The sequence below is a fragment of the Cyprinus carpio genome, chromosome B17 (assembly GCF_018340385.1).
Source record: "Cyprinus carpio isolate SPL01 chromosome B17, ASM1834038v1, whole genome shotgun sequence".
Lineage (NCBI taxonomy): Eukaryota > Metazoa > Chordata > Actinopteri > Cypriniformes > Cyprinidae > Cyprinus > Cyprinus carpio.
Window position 1 is genome coordinate 23,902,053 of NC_056613.1, and position 17,548 is coordinate 23,919,600.

The 17,548-nt window shown below is 40.9% G+C and overlaps 1 protein-coding gene across 4 annotated transcripts in view; it reads left to right on the forward strand.

The window, feature by feature from the left end:
- Positions 1-17,548, forward strand: part of LOC122140192 (myelin transcription factor 1-like protein) — a 92,230-nt gene that overhangs the window by 34,612 nt on the left and 40,070 nt on the right. For all 4 annotated transcript variants that reach the window (XM_042742877.1, XM_042742879.1, XM_042742878.1 and 1 more), the window contains exons 7-8: positions 5,495-5,629; positions 13,655-13,745. In XM_042742877.1, coding sequence (XP_042598811.1) covers positions 5,495-5,629; positions 13,655-13,745 — 226 coding nt within the window. The remainder of the gene's footprint in view (positions 1-5,494; positions 5,630-13,654; positions 13,746-17,548) is intronic.

Sequence of the window (17,548 nt, forward strand, 5' to 3'; positions counted from 1 at the left end):
TTTGCTTTGCAAAGCATGGCTTGTCCAGAGCCACAATCAATATCCAGCACTTTCTAATATGTATTCCGCTCAGCTCAGCTCGGCTGCGCTCTCTCCCTCTCGTTTGTTTTCTCTCTTTTTGAAATGGCTGCAAAGTAGTCTGAGGATTCAGGCTTTATTAAACGGTTAGAATTTTAAAGAAATCATGCATAAAGGTGAATCTCACAGCACCTGTCAAGAACATGTCTGGCTCGTATTTTACAAAATCAACAGTATTAAAAAATACTCCTGTGAAAAAAATGCATGGTTCCAATTTCCATTAGGTGGCTTTAAATGTACTTACATAAAAAAAAAAAATACAATGTATTTATTATGTTCACATTGTATTGCAAAACACGTTTGCTGCAATTACGGGTAAGTATGGGTTAACATTGCAGTTATAAATGTAAATAAAGCTGCAAGCAGCAATTATGGGGCCAAGCACTCCAGCGGCAAAATTAGGAGTTAAGCATGGCATGGAGCATGAGACCAAATGCAACAATGAGTAATAAAAGTAATTTTAGGATGATTGTAATTGAAATGGCTGAAAAATCATAAACTGCACCCGGGGAGCAGTTGGGTGTTCGGTGCCTTGCTCAAGGGCACCTCAGTCATGGTATTGAAGGTGGAGAGAGCACTCCCCCCACCTACAATTCCTGCCGGCCCAAGACTCGAACTCCCAACCCTTGGATTGCAAGTCCAACACTCTAACCATTAGGCCAGGACATCCCCACAGTAATATGATTAAATTAATACTTTTGGTGTGTTCTGTGTGAGGTGACAATGGCAGATACAAAGTTTGTTGTCATTATGTCAAAGCTTTGCAAAGATATAGCCTCAGACTCATTTTGGCACCATGCCTAAAATTTGTAACGGTGCTGTACGAAAACAGTTTTGTCAATTGACACGAAATGCATAAGTTTCTGTCAGCACAGTCTGAAAATGATCTGACTCTATTTTGGTGAAAATCGGACCAACAGTTGAGCAGGAGTTAGAAAAAGTAGGTTTTAACATAAATCAAAATGGCGGACCAGTAGTTCAGATTTCCTAAGCGATGTTGTTGGCACGACCCAAGTAATATTTTGAGACTAGTTTCATAACAATAGGCTAATGCAATAATCAAAAGTTATTAGCATTTTTGAAAATGTCATAATTAAAGGTTAATGAATGGATTATTACTCTTGGCCAATAGGTGGCGCTGTTACCAAATTGATGTGTCATGGTCAGAGTGAGGTGACAATGGCACATACAAAGTTTGGTGTAAATATGTCAAACCTTTGCAAAGATACAGCCCTCAGATGCATTCTGGCATCTTTTCAGCAAATTCTTTCATGCGCTAAACGAAAACCATTTTGTGTATCCACACGAAATCCATAACTTTTTGCCAGCTTGGTTTGAAGATGATCTGAGCCAAATTTGGTGAAAATCGGACCAACGATCTAGGAGGAGTTTGAAAAAGTAGGTTTTCAACATGAATCAAAATGGTGGACAGGAAGTTCAGCTAATATTGGCAAAATTGATATTGGTGTTCTCGTTATGATCCAAGGAATCTATCAACATCAGTCTCATTACAATTGATTAATGTAAGCAAATGTTATTAGCATTTTTCTAAATTTCATTATAACTTTTGACCACAAGGTTGCCCCAAAACTTTTTGAGTACCATGAGGTTATTGAGCTGAAGATTTTTGTAATTAGTTCCGTAATGATACGCTAATGCATTCATAAAATTCAGCATTTTGAAAGTGAAAGTGACATACAGTACAGCCAAGTATGGTGAATTTGTGCTCTGCATTTAACCCATCCAATGTGCACACACACAGCAGTGAACACACACCCAGAGCAGTGGGCAGCCATTTATGCTGCGGCACCCGGGGAGCAGTCAGTGCACCTCAGTCGTGGTATTGCCGGTCCGAGACTCGAACCCACAACCTTAGGGTTAGGAGTCAAACTCTCTAACCACTAAGCCATGACTTCTCTGACATAATTAGAACATAACATAATTCAAAATGGCAGACGCCCAAAATGGCTGACATGGGCAAACTGGAAATCATTCGATTCGACATGATGCACCAAATCTGAAGAGACCAGTTCTTTGATTTTTGGCCAAACCATTCAGAAGTTATGAGCAAAAATATGCATTTTTCATATCTCCTGACCACTAGGGGGCACAGTTCCAAAACACAAAAGTAGTCTCAGGTCATGCTTGTTACAACACACACCAAGTTTGGTCGCAATACGCCAAACTTTTGCAGAGATATAGCCTCATATCCATTTTTGCATGTTTTTCGTAGCATTTGTTCGCAAGCTATTCCAGAACTGTTTGACTAATCAACTTGAATTCCATAAATTTTTGACAGCATGGTCCGAAGATGATCTGGTTCAAATTTCGTGACAATCAGTTCAACGGCCTAGGACGAGTTTGAAAAAGTAGGTTTTATGAAAAATTTAAAATAACAATTTGGTGTCAATTTGACTCGGCATGAGCCAAGGAATCAGAGAAAAAAAGAATTTTACTTTTGTGGTTTACAGTTGAAATTGAAATTTTTGGAAAAGTGGTGGCACTAAAGAGTTTGAGTTAGAGACTCCAAATTTGCTATGGTTAATGTTGGGACTGTCCTCTATCAGTGTGCCAAATTTCTCAACTTTCATGCAAGTGGTTCTATGGACTGCCATAGACTTGCGGCGGAAGAAGAAGAAGAAGAAAATCATGCTAACGGATACAATAGGTGCCTAAGCACCTTCGGTGCTTGGCCCCTAATTACAGAAATTAATTACAGATGCAATTAATATGCAGGTATTTTTTTTTTATATAAGTAAATTGTAAAACACAGTGCATTGTATCAAAATATTAATTTAAATGTAAGTACATAATAGTTTATGCCACTTAATATAAAGTGGGACCTTTGTTGTATTGCAATTTATTGTATTGAATGTGCACTTGTAGTGTACTTCAAATCTTAATAGTGTAATTTTTAAATACTACTACTGTACTTGCACTTACAATATATGTGTATTGTATGAATGCAATCTGGATGTGCTACATTTGTCATGTTGTCACTTTCAAGTGAGCTTCCAGCGTCAGTTGCGTCGCTTCACTGCCATTCATAAATCCTGTGTCATGGATTTGCAAAGTGTCCAGTGGATGTGCATTTCAGGATTTTGCTGGGGATTTTTTAATACAGTTTTATGAATAGTATATTCAGATATATTACTCTGTTCAAAATGATACAAAAATTTTTAAGGTAAGTGGTTGCAAACAATTAAATTTGTTTATTTAAATGTATCTAAAATAAATTGATTGCAACCACATACCTTTAAAAATTTAGTAAATTCAATTAACCATTTTTTTCAGTGCATTCGTCAACTATATTGTAGACAAGTGCACAAATTCGGATACGACCCACACCATAAAACACTTCATGCACACCATTCAGATGACTCTTCCCCATAACACACACACACACACAAAATCCTTAATGTTTAAAAATAAAACCAAAAACAACTGAATTCATCATCATAAAGACAAAAAAAAATTGAGCTACAGTAAATTATGACCTGCACATTTCATAATATTCACCCTGATTTATGAGTGTTTGTTACCAGTTGCAAAGCATTAGTAGTTGTTGTTTAAAGCACATATTCCCAAAAAATTGAGTAGCTCTACAAACTATTTTCAAACTCACCAAAACTGAGCCCACGTCTCTCACATGATCGCGTGCTATTCCTGTCTGTTCTGTGCTTACTTTGATACAGGAGGCAACTTGATGCCAGTTACTAAGTTACTCCATCCTTAAAATTTTAATCAGTGGTAACAGTAGCATACTTGCTCGCTCGCTCGCTCACTCACTCACTCTCTTGTGACCTCTCTGTTTGAAACATAGCCAGTAGCTCTGGATAGCTATCTGGAAGAGATGCACTCTTCAGTCAAAACACAGATCCAGGATAGTCACTGCCTGTGCAAACTACACTAACACTAACAAGGACACAAGATCACAGCTATACCACTGTTCAAATTACAATTCAAAATGACTGTTTTCTATTGTAATATATTGTAAAATGTAAATTATTTCTGTGATCAAAGCTGAATTTTCAGCATCATTACTCCAGTCTTCAGTGTCACATGATCCTTCAGAAAACATTCTAATATGCTGATTTTCTGCACAATAAACATTTCTGATTATTATCACTGTTGAAAATATTTGTGCTGCTTCATGTTTTTGTGCAAACCATGCTATAGTTGAAATATGAATTAAAAGAACAGCATTTATTTGAACTATATATATTTTGTAATATTATAAATGTCTTTACTGTCACTTTTAATGCATCTTTTATAATTTTTTTAAATATATTTTTATATATTACTGACCCCATCTATTAATGAACGATGCAACACAGAATAAACTGATAAAAAAAATGATTCTGTGGTTAAATAAATACTGTAAAAAAAAATGTAGTTCAGGCACGTTTTTTTTCTTTTTTTTCTTATTTATATATTTTTTTAAAGCAAATTCTAAATAATCAATTCAAGTTAGTAGAAATTAAAGTTTAAACTTATAAATATATTGTACTCGTAATTGTTTGTTACGTTTACAATGATTGTTTGAGTAAGAATCACAGCTATAAAATTAAGTAAAACCTACTCAACTTATTAATACTGGTATTCCCATCATGCCCTGAGAACACTAGTATCAAATCATTTCCAGGTTTATGGAATCAAACCTTGAAGCATATGGTAGCAAATAAACAAAAATGATTTAAAAATGATCAAAGATGGAATGTGCTTATTTTTGGAAGGTCAAATCTACATGCATTTGCACTGTTGCAGATATTTCAGACAGGACCACTTTGGCAAGTTACTTGAGTTTATTGAAACACAATTTATCTTTGGCGGTATGGTTCCTTATGGGGGTTCTTGCTCCAAAATTAATTGAACATACAAGATCTTTAACATTAGTGCTCTGAAACAAAAGAAGACAACCAGAGGGTGCACAGTAATATGCTCATGCTTATAATGTGGAGGGAGGGAGGGTTGTGAGCAGTTTGAGCATACTTACAGAGCAGTAATGCCATGTATATATGTCCCGTGCCTAATAGGAGAATGGTAGTGATTGGAGCGATTTGACAGCTGACCGCATCAGCTGGTCACAGCACTATGCCTACGTGGGCTGACTGAACTAACGCTGCACTCGATTTATTTTTTTATTTGTTTGTTTGTTGTATTCTTTCCCCCATGCTGAGCTATCATTGTGGTATCAATGATTTCAGATTTGTTCATCCTCAGTTGGTGCCAAAACAACTTCGCTTTTTGCTTTGCCTATTGGTCAATGTTATTTTCTTGTCTAAGTGGGCAGTTGTTGGACAGAATGAGACATTATCAGACCCCTTAAAAATGTATTTACAGTATAAACAAATTAATCAGTAATTAATCCTATGTGTGTGTGTGTGTGTGTGTGTGTGTGTGTGTGTGTGTTCAGATTCTTCACGGTCGGGGAAAAAGGAGAGCCGGTGTCCAACGCCTGGGTGTGACAGCACAGGTCATGTGACGGGTTTGTACCCACACCATCGCAGCTTATCTGGATGCCCTCATAAAGACAGAGTCCCACCAGAAAGTAAGCACTCTACACACTCTTTCTATACTTCAGTGCCACATGTGCTTGTGTTCGTCCTTTAAACCTTTGCCATTGTTCATGCTGGCATTTATGAAAAGAGGTCATAATCATTGGTTGACTGTGGGTCTGTATGTGTTTGTCTGTGGGACCCAGCCTTCTGTTCATTCTGCATGTTGTCCTCTTCAACACACACACAGACACACACACACAACCATTCCTGTACATTCCTATGCAATACTTTTTCAGCGCTATAACCTTTCGATAATTTTAGCAATTTGAAATTAAAAAAAAACTACCTACTTCCAATTTCAAAATACTTCAAAATGCTACTTTTTAAACGTTCATTTTATGTACAGTACATGACTATTAAAACATTAAAATCTACCTTTTTCTGTTGATTAGCATTTATGGCAAAATTTACAGTAAGTAAAGCATATTTTGGTGTCCCTGGAACATAATTCAGGTCTGAAGGTATTAACATGTTATATTATGTGGACATGAAAGCGTACTGCATAGTAGGAAATGACCCATCTACCCTTCAGCTTACGAGAAAACTTCTCACAATGGAGGAGCAGTCATCACAATATAGAGGAACAGCCATCGCAATTTCTGTTTCTGTTGATAATTACAACGCTATCTTAATGGAGGCCAGTTTAATAAGCTGGTTAGATTTCTCATTTTGTTTTAGATGCTCAATTAAATCCAGTTGAATAAACTGTAATAATTATAATCTGATGAAAGAGTTACAGACAGGAAGAAGGAGTAAGATTTCCCTCATTCACCTTGATCAAACCTCTTTCATGCAATTTATTAAAATGCATACAACTATTGTGTGTTTTATTCACCAATGACCAGATGGCACATCAAACTAACTGAAGGCTTTGACTACAGACTGGAATTAGTTAACAAAAAGATTTGCTTTTAAAGTGTCCAGATGGCAAGACAGTTTGTGAGCTGGCACAGCAAGGGCGTTTTTAGATGGCCATCACTTTAGTGTGGACGGTGACATATGACACATGCTTACTGAATGATTGGAGTCACTTGGTGGCTGTTCTTTCTTTATAATCCTCTTAGTATCTTCAGGTTCTGTTAAAAACGTCTCGGTTACGTATGTAACCCTGGTTCCCTGAAGGAGGGAATGGAGACGTTACGTCAGTGACTGACGGATTGGGATCTCGCTAGAGAGATGAATCACCTTAGAGTGTTAACAAAACAAGCCAATGAATGTTTGCGTGCGAGATTTGCATTGTGCACGCCACCCCACAGTGTAGGTATATATTGAGAGCGTGTTCAGTCGCACATTCAGTTTTTTGCTGAGGAGCCGAGACGGTGTGCCTCAGCCGTACAGCGGTGGTACAGCAACTGTGGCCTGATAGGACAGGGCTTAGGCTGAGGAACCCGCCACTGCTGTTCCGTACAGTGGGGAATTGGATAACACTGGGAAAGCGTACCCAAGTAGGGGAACGCTACGGAAACCACATCCTGCACATAGGAGGTAACATGTGGAAATTACACATATGGACTGGCCATAGGGCAGTGCTACATATGGAAGTTCCTGCGGTAGACTCAGCCCACCTGGTGTGAGATCACTATGCAGCAGAGAAATCTCTGCCAGGGCTGACCTTGGGCATACACACGAGTGCTGGACTGGGCGTCTGGTGGGCGGCGCTCTGCCACGCCTGACTGCCGAGGGTGCAGGAGGAACTTCAACAGGGTTCACCAAGAGGGAAACTGAACTGAGAAGCACTGAAGCGCACATATCCGGTGCGTAGAGAGGAATGGCGCAGCAAGCATGATTGACACAGACCAGGTCCAGCATTACCGGCCATCTGAGGTGAGTATATGAGAGGACACAGGCTGTACACGGAGATTATAGAATCTCGCAAATGTGTTAGGTGGCGCCCAGCCGGTAGGCTCTACAGATGACTGCTATCGAAGTGCCCCGTGCCAACGCCCAGGGGGAAGCCACACCTCTTTGTAGAGTGCTCTCTCACTTCGAGGGGGCATGGCAAGCGATGGGCCTGATATTTCTTAGACTATAGCCTCAACTATCCAGTGGGTAAGTCAATGTTTGGAGACAGCCTTTCCCTTCTGCTGTCCTCCGAAGCAGACAAAGAGCCGGTCTGAGGTCCTGAAGCTCTGTCTGCAGTCCACGTAAATGCACAAGGCGCAAACAGGACAGAGCAGAGTGACAGCTGGGTCTGCCTCCTCCCGGGGGCGCACTTGCAAGATCACCACCTGATCCCTGAAAGGTGTGGTGGGAACTTTGGGCACATATCCAGGCCTGGGTCTTCCCGGCGGGAAGAACACCAATCAACGAACAGGTTCCACTTCAGTGCATAGGCGTGCCTCTAGAGGGTGCTCTAGCTGAAGTGATGGTGTTTACTATCACTGGAGGTAAAACACCTAGAACCTCCGCATCCCATCCAGAGACCACACGTGGAGATTCCACAGGTCTGGGCGCGGGTGCCAGAGGGTGTCCCCTCACTGAGAAAGGAGATCCTTCCTCAGAGGAATACGCCAAGGAAGGGCTGTTGTGAGGAGCATCAGTTCTGGGAACCAAGTCCAACTGGGCCAGCATGGCACTACTAAGAGGACCTGCTCTTTGTCCTCCCTGACCTTGCACAGTGCCTGTGCGAGAAGGCTCACTGGGGGAAACGCATACTTGTGTAGGCCCGAGGCCAGCTGTGTGCCAGCGCATCCATGCCGAGGGTACTTCTACAGGAAGTAGAACAGCTGGCAGTGGGACGTGTCCGGAGAGGCAAACAGGTCTACCTGAGCATCCCCGAAGCATCTCTAGATCAGCAGGACTGTCTCGGGGTGGAGTCACCATTCTCCCGGAAGGGCGGGCTGACGTGAGAGCTTGCCGGCTGCACGATTGAGCTTGCCTGGGACATGAACGGCATGAAGCGACCTCAGATGCTTCTGACTCCAAAGGAGGAGATGCCAGGCAAGTTGCGACATGCGACAGGAGCGTAGACTGCCTTGGTTGTTGATGTATGCAACGGTTGCAGTATTGTCCGTCCGGACCAGTACGTGCCTGTTGCGAAGCCTCAGTTTGAAGTGGTGCAGAGCAAGCCATACCACCAGCAACTCGAGGCAATTGACATGCCACTGCAGACAAGGCCCTGTCTAGGTGTCTGATGCTGCATGCCCGTTGCACATGGCACCCCAGCCGATGGCAGAGGCATCTGTTGAAACAACAACATGCCTGGACACTTGCACAAGGGGAACCCCTGCCCGTAGAAAACCAAGGTACGACCACGGGCTGAAGGTTTGGCGGCAGGACCGGGTAACCAAGACTGCGTGTCGCGTTGCCCTGCCCATCTCGGGACTCAATCATGAAACCAACACTGAAGCGGTCTCATATGAAGCAATCTGAGCGGCGTGAAAGCGGCAGGGGATGCCATATGCCCCAGGAGCCTCTGAAACTGTTTCAGTGGAACCGCCTTCCTGCCCTACTCCATACCGAGAAAAGAGATCCTCTGCACAGGGGAGAGTTTGCTCTTTTCCCAGTTGACCCAAAGCCCCGACCGGCTGAGGTGGCTGAGTACCACGTCCCTGTGTTCGCACAACTGAGCTCGGGACTGGGCCAATATGAGCCTGTCGTCAAGGTAGTCTGCCTGCTGGCGAAAGAAGAGGGGGACGGGAGTGTAGAGGCTGCGCCTCATGCACCACCATCCTGGCCCTCTTGAGACCCAGAGAAACAGGAAACTGCTCTTTTATTAAATGTTGGGGAGCAGAACAAAACCAAAAGTAAACAAAAAATTCTCCACACAGCCCTCCTCCGGGGAAAGGAGCGGTGCCCTCACCATCTCCTGAAGAGCAGGATCCTGAGACTCCAGGTCGCCCATCTCAGGGGGGGTGCTTGCCCTGGCGCTTTATGGGCCGGGCCGGGGCAGAGGCAGGCTGCGCCGCTTTCCTGGTGCCAGTTCCACGCCATGGCCATGAAGGCTGCTGCTGAGGCCGGGCTGGAGCGGAGGTGGAGCCAGCAGGAGGGCACCCTCAGTGATGAGCAGGTGGAGGGGCTGCGGCTGGGAGCAAGGTGACGAGCAGGAGGAGGAGCTGGGGCAGGATGTGTTTAATGGAGTAGTTGTGGTTGTGGGGGGAGGATGTGTTTTGTGAGATGCTCTCCACCGCATTGTGTAAGGGGCTGTCGTGGGTGATCGGAGAGTCCAAGAAGCGGTGCTTGTCGGACTCCCTCATATCTGCCAGGGTAAGCCAACGGTGGCATTTCTGGACCACTAACGCGGATATTCTCTGACCCAGGGACCGCGCCGTGACTTTTGTCGCCTGTAGCCCATAGCGATGGTCAAGTTCCCGCTATGAGAACATGACTTGAGGTCCAGGCACGTGATGCAGCAATCGTGACCATCAGATGGAGCCAGAGGCGACCACATCCAGAAACGCACTAGTGGAAAGACATCTTTAAAAAGATGCCACTTCACTCATGGAGCTCTTTTAGTTAATTGCTCTTTTTGAATGCTCTTTTGTGAAAACACAGAAGTGTTGAAGCACCCAGGAGGAGTTGCAGCGTGACCGCAGAATGGGAGGCTGCAGCACGCTGAGATCAAAGCAGCAGCACTGGCAACCCCTACTGATGCGCCGTAACACCAACAGGCATAAGAGAAGGCTGTCTTGATGACACTCTTGCTTGGTAGCTGAAAGGCTCGGCTCTGAAGCGAAAAGTTGAATGTGCGACTCCACGCACTCTCCTTACATATCCGCACTGTGGGGTGGGGTGCACGATGCAAATCTCGCACACCAACTTTCATTGGCTTGTTTTGTTTACACTCGAAGGTGATTCGTCTCTCTAGCGAGATCCCAATTCGTCAGTCACTGACGTAATGTCAAACGTGACTGACCGAAAGGGAACCATGTTTTGTTGTCTTATGTCATGTCAGTATTGTTGGAGTTTTAATTATTTCATTAATAATAGTACAAATTTCAAAAAAAATATGTAAAAAAGAAAATTCACTGTAAATTATACAGTGACAATATCTTGATATATCATCATGATGATAAAGGTGGCACATTAGAAAATCACATGGTCAATCAGAGTTCATTGTAAATGGTCTTTCTTGATATTTGTGTGTCAAGTGTTAAGGTCTTTGTACAACCTTCCCTGATGTTTTTGATTTGTAAGGTGATTGCAGGAACAATAATAGCATAGTTGACTTTACATATTAACATGTCTTATAAAACTAGTTCTATATATAACTACTAAAATGAGAGATCAGGTTATTGTGTTAATAACTAAATATTTGCTGAACAAGTTGATTCTGTGTGAATTTATTGGCTGAATGAGACATTTTAAATTTTGTAAACAAACCAATTCAAATAAATTAAAGGGATAGTTCACCCAAACATGTGACAAGCACAGTTGACAGTAGCCATTGACTACCAAAAATAAATCAATAAATAAATAATAATAATGATGATAAAAACTATGGATGTCAGTGGCTACCATCAAATGATTGGTTGCCAACATTCTTCAAAATATTTTCTTTTGTGTTCAGCAGAAGAAAGAGATTCGTACAGGTCTTGAACAACTTGAGGGTGAGTAAATGATGACAGAATGTGCATTTTTTGGGTGATCTGTCCCTTTAAGTGTTACTTTTGAAATTTTTAAGACAATAGTCAAGAGAATGTAAAAATCTGAAAGCATCAAGTTGTACTGATTTATTTTTTATTTTTTTTGTATTAAGTAAAACCACTCACCTTTACAAAATGGCAAAACTTAAAATAAGCTGTACTTGCTTTGAGACACACAAAGACATTTGTCTAAGTCAGTGGAGGTAGCGGATGCTGCTTGCTGCTCGGTAATGAACATGTCAGGTATGTTGAAGATGAGGGTGAAGGATTAAGGAGCTGATAATGATGAAGATGAGCACCGGAAGAGTGCTGGTCTGCTCACCTTACCCCACGCTCTCTGTCCCCACTCCAGTGTCCTAATGAACAGTAATCTAATTGCTGTCGGCAGGGAGTGTAGACGGCCATGGACAGAGGAAACAAAGGCATATACAGATGAATAATAGAGTTTGGGATCAGAGAGAGGCAGTGTTTGGGCGGTGATTTCATTGATTGCTAACGTGTATCTACTGCAAATGAAAGACAAATACAGAGCTTAGACGATCACGAGCGGCAGCGCCTAACAGCAGATGACTGTGTGCTTGAGCTAACGTTAGCTGACGGCTTCAGCTAGTGATGAGAATGCAGTCAGGGTCAGAGCTCTCTGTGAAAGCGTCTTTCTGCATCACTCACCATCCACCGCACTGCTGTGTTAAGCTAAGCATCAGATTTTAGCAGCAGGAAATTCAGTTATAGAATAGAATAGAATAGAATAGAATAGAATAGAATAGAATAGAATAGAATAGAATTTGAAGAGCCACTTCCAGGTACTTTACCATATTAGGTATTGCTTTGTTAGGAATTAAGCATTATTGTTAACCATTATAGAATATATTTCTTTTCTAATGCACTTTTTGCAGTAAATATACTAAAATCAATATACTAGTAGTATAGTTGCATGTATACCATTGCAATACTTCTTGTGACTGTGACTGAATTGGCCCATTAGTAGTTTTTAAAACTTTGCTTTTAAGGGCACTTTAAGTGTAATTGTGTTAAACACAACTAAAAGTGAACTGACTGTATATCTATAGTGTTAGTTTGCTAGTTGTTTACTTTTCTTTTAGCCCACTTTTTAGTTCATAGAAGTACACTTTGAAGATACTTTCAGTAAAATATAGTTTGTAAAGGTTTTGATACTGCAAGTAAGTTTTGAGCTTTACTATTTCCTATATATTGTTTTTGCACTTTGATCATACTACTAGCTTCCTATTCAGGTATTATTTTTTATACTTGATGTATACCTTTTAACTATATGGCTATAATAGAATAGAATAGAATAGAATAGTATACTTGATGTATACCTTTTAACTATATGGCTAGGTTCTTTAAACAGTTATTCAGTTTACAGTACGTGGTGTGTTAAGCATTGAAGAATGTTAGAATGTTTGCTAAACTTATTGAAAGTTTTTATAAAATGATACCTGAAATTTGTCATTTTAAATGTATTATGCATATAATGCATTAAAAAAATTGCTTAAATACGTAAATAATAATATCTAACATTGTTATTAACTACATACAAGTATGGTAAGCTTTCTTAGGCTTTAATTAACATTCATTGTTAAGTTGAGTTCCTGTTTGTCCTTTTAGATCCTCTATAGTGCTTATAACCTTGCAAAAAAGAAATACATTTTATTAGGTTAATTTAACCAAAGTTTAAGTATATCTTTCAAGTATGCTCACCATCTTCAATTATGTAGTAATCTGTGTACTGGTAGTATACTTGTAAGAGTACTAATCAACACTTCCAGACTGGCCCACTCTTTAGATTATAAAAGTTTACTGTTTAATGTAATTTGAGTGTAACTGTGATCAACTTTGAGTACACAAATACTGTAGTTAATTTTTAAGTGTTATTTTTGTAATTCAATACTGTGAATTATACTACAAGTGAACATATATGCATAGTGTTAAATTAATAGCTGTATAATTACTAGCTCACTTTTTAGTTTATGGAAGCTATTCTAAGTAAACCACTTTTTTGTTTTATTATTTCTGCTATGGTTGTAAGCTTTGAAATAAACATCATACTGCCTTTATAGATATTTTGTACTATTTATATATTCTTTTAGCATTTTAAATATCTACTAATAGGTTCCTATTTAAGTATTATTTTTTAAACATGAAATATGCAGAGAATAGAATAGAATAGAATAGAATAGAATAGAATAGAATAGAATAGAATAGAATAGAATAGAATGCTATTTGTCGCGCTGCATGGTGCATGTGCATGCCACTGTTCTTCCATTAGCAGTTCTTTGCATGCCGCTGTTTGATGTCTCTGGTTCTGAGCGTGCTGGAGATAATGATAAGTGTTTCACACTAATGCAGATGACTAAATGTGGGCCTCTAACTCCTAATCTTCCACCCTATTTCTCTCGCCTGCTGTCGTTCTTGCAATTTATGAAAATGTTCTTAAGTGCCCTACGCCTGGCTGCACGGGCCGGGGTCACGTCAACAGCAACAGGAACTCTCACAGGAGGTGAGTTCCTCTCTGTCTGGATGGGAGAAACACTTCTGTGTTCATTCTTAGCATCTTTATTTACTATGTCAAAAATCACAGTGCTGACTACTTTTTCACTTTCCCTCAGGAAATGTTTCAGTTTTATCTTTGGTTTCTGGTGGTACACAGCATTTATTTCTGATTGAATGCATCCAGATTTATAGTTAAGGTTCTTAAATATTAAATGTGAATTATTTTTATTTGTTTTATGTTACAATACTTTACTACTACTTGAATGTGCAGAGGCTACAAGTAAGCTTGACTGTCTGAAGTATATACTGTAAATAATTTATTTATTTATCAGTCTCGACCAAAGGTGTGACCAGTGCTTCCAGTACTTCTAATTACAAATTACATGATGAAAATTGTAATTAGTAATGTAATCTATTACATTATATGTTTTAGGTATTCTTATCAGACTATTTTGATTACATGTATATTTATTTTAAAGTAACATCACTTTGATTTGTAAAGCATTGTTTTGAATAACATTAATATAAAAATGCATTTACATTTACATACACAAGAGAAAGAAAAAATATATTCCATTCTTTTTTAATCAACAACATGAAGTGCATTAAACACCACATTGCGTCTGTCAAACTTGTGTTCCTGTTTGTGTGTGTGTTTTTCTCCCCATGTGCTCCATGACCTAGTTTTCCCTCTTGTTTGATAAGTCATTTGGTTCAGGTGTGTCCAGTTCATTACCCTCATTTAGTTCTGTATTTAAAGGGGTGCTATTATGCTTTTTCACTTTTTCAACTTTAGTAAGTCTGTAATGTTGCTGTTTGAGCATAAACAAGATCTGCAAATTTACAAAGCTCAAAGTCCTCTTCAAGAGGAGATATTTAATTTAACAGAAATCACTTTTCAGAAACTACAACGAACGACTCGTTTGGACTACAACGTATATTTTCCGGGATTTGTGATATCACAAATACCGACAAATGGGATAAGATCTGGTTGAGCTGCACTAGAGAGAAGGCAACGAGTGTTATCACTATGTCAGAGACACGCTAACTTTCCCAAGGCAGACAAACTTAGAGTGGTTACAATCATCTGGGTTTAAATCGCACTCAAATTGATTTGATTTTGATGAAATATTTACACTAAAGCTGGCAGGCCGCTATGGCAAGGGGCATGACATTTCCCGACCAGGCGCCGAGTGCTGCCAATCACAACACAGACTGGCCCAGCTAACCAATCACAGCACATTTCATATTTCAGAAGGCCCGCCTTCATTTGATACAGGAACTATTCGAGCCGTTCATGCCAGACTGGGGAGAGAGGTGTTGTAATAATGTAAAATATGTGAAAAGTAATGTGTTTTGTGTGTTTTTCATGTGTTTTCTGAGCAACCTAGTATGAGAGCCTGTTCTAGTACACCCCCAAAACAAAATCAAGACTTTGTAAAAGAGCATAATAGGACCCCTTTAAACTGTTGTCTGTTCCTTGGTTCCTTTGTCCAGTGCCGTCTATGTAATGTGGTTGTCTTCCTAGTACTCTGAGTTCTATTTGTTAGAGTTATAATAAATATGTGGTTTCCGGATCCTGCTCCTGCGTCATGCTCTTCACCGCAGCCACATGTGACAGAACACTGGACCAAGCAAAGTATGACCTGGGCTGAGGAATTAATCTGGAACATCCAGTAGGATGGACGGCCTTTGGAGCGATATGTGGAGGAGTTCCTAAATGTGTTGTACATCTGTTGAGCTGGAGCGATCACATGGTTAATGCATGCTTCCGAATGGGACTCGATGATAATAATTTGTTTTGATTCCTGTCTTCTGACGATTGTTATAGACCCATAGCTGACTTTATTGATTATGTCCTCGATTGAAATGGCTCTGAGTTCCTTGTTGATGTGGAGGATAGTCGTCCTGTTCCCATTTGGAAGCAAGTGGGTGCTTCAGCTCACCATCTACCATCACCTTCCACATACTGTTCCAAAGAGCCCACTCCCTCGGTTCCACCCACGCTTCCCCCGAGCATATAGGTGGGCATCCACAAGTACTGGGATGCACCTAGGCATTTACATCTGTCCTCTCAATGCTCAAAGCTGCCTCTATTCGTCCATCTCGAACACCCGAGTCTCTACCAGTCCTCAGTACAGTGTTAACGCAGGACACAAAGCCATCCTCCAGAGCACATGTGATGCTGGCCGCTCCACCGACAAGCCCTAGGATGACAGCAGCTCCTTCACCTCAGCCCAGAAGAGGAGAATGAGGAGGAGAAGACTGATGACTCTAGCCCCTGACCAGTGTCGAGAGATGGCTCGAGTCCTTGACCAGAGTTGAGAGATGGCTCTATCCCCTGACCAGAGTCAAGAGAAGGCTCCTGTTCCCACGTCAAGCCCAGAGAGGGCCTTAGGTCCCGAGTCAAGTCCAGGGAGAGATCCTGTTCCCATGTCTGTCCCAGAGAGGGCCTTAGATCCCGAGTCTAGCCCAAAGAGGGCTCTTGTCCCCACGTCTAGCCCAGAGAGGGCTCCTGTTCCTGAGTTTAGCCCAGAGTGGACTCCTGGGCCCAGCCCAGTGCCTGTTCCTGCCCGGGGACCCAGAGTCTTCCCCAAGCTAAACTTCCCCGGGGGTTGGGGGCTATATGTCTCCAGCTGTAGTGGCCAGGCCAATTGCTGAGGCCAAGGCCTGTCCCCATGTCCCCTTGGACTGCCTGTTCCGCTATGATTCCCGGAACTGGTAACCCCCTGGAGGCAGCCCGTCCCGGGGCAAGCCTAGTATGATAGGTCTCTAGGGTGCCCAGGTAATGTCAGACTTGTGTTCCTGTTTGTGTGTGTGTTTTTCTCCCCATGTGCTCCATGACCTTGTTTTCCCTCTTGTTTGATTAGTCATTTGGTTCAAGTTTGTCCAGTTCATTACCCTCGTTTAGTTCTGTATTTAAAGTGTTGTCTGTTCCATGGTTCCTTTGTCCAGTGCCGTCTATGTAATATGGTTGTCTTCCTAGTACTCTGAGTTCTGTGTTAGAGTTATAATAAATATGTGGTTTCCCGATCCTGCTCCTGCATCATGGTCTTTACCGCAGCCACATGTGACAACATCAGGGTTTCCCTAACTGAGGTTTATGAAATAGCTGCAGGTGTTTCATTAGTAGATGATAAACTGATACTTAAAAATAAATCCTTTATTTATTTATTGTTTACCTGCATGTTGATGTAAAGCGAATATAAAATTTATTATTATTTGAATTAGGGATCATCCAAAAATTATGAATAATATGTAATGTAATCAGTAAAAAGTAACTGATCTGATAATTTTAAAATGCAATATAATCTAATTAAAAGTACTTAATTTTGGGAATATGTTTACGTAATCCAGGTTAAATCTAGTCACTCAAGTCACCTTTATTTTTATAGCACTTTATACAATAAATATTGTTTCAAAGCTGCTTTACAGTGTTAAACAAGAAAGTTCCAGGAACCAATGATGCAAACTGCAAAAATTACATAAATCCAAAATCTTGTCATTTTTCAGCTCAAGTCAGTTCAGTTGGTTCAGTTCAATGACTGTGTAAAGTTCATTCATTATGAAACATGTTTGATTGAGCAATAAGCAGCTCTACTAACTCTACTATGTTGTTATTCAGCTCAAGTCGGTTCAGTGTTGAGATTCTGTATAATCAGTTACATATAATCTATACTCAGCACTGTGCGGGACTACCCATCTACCTCAAAACGTCCCAGACATGGATGTGTGTTTGAGAAACCAGTTTGGAAATAAACATTTTTTTTGTTTGATGTTGCTAGTAATGTCTGACGTCAATGCAGGACT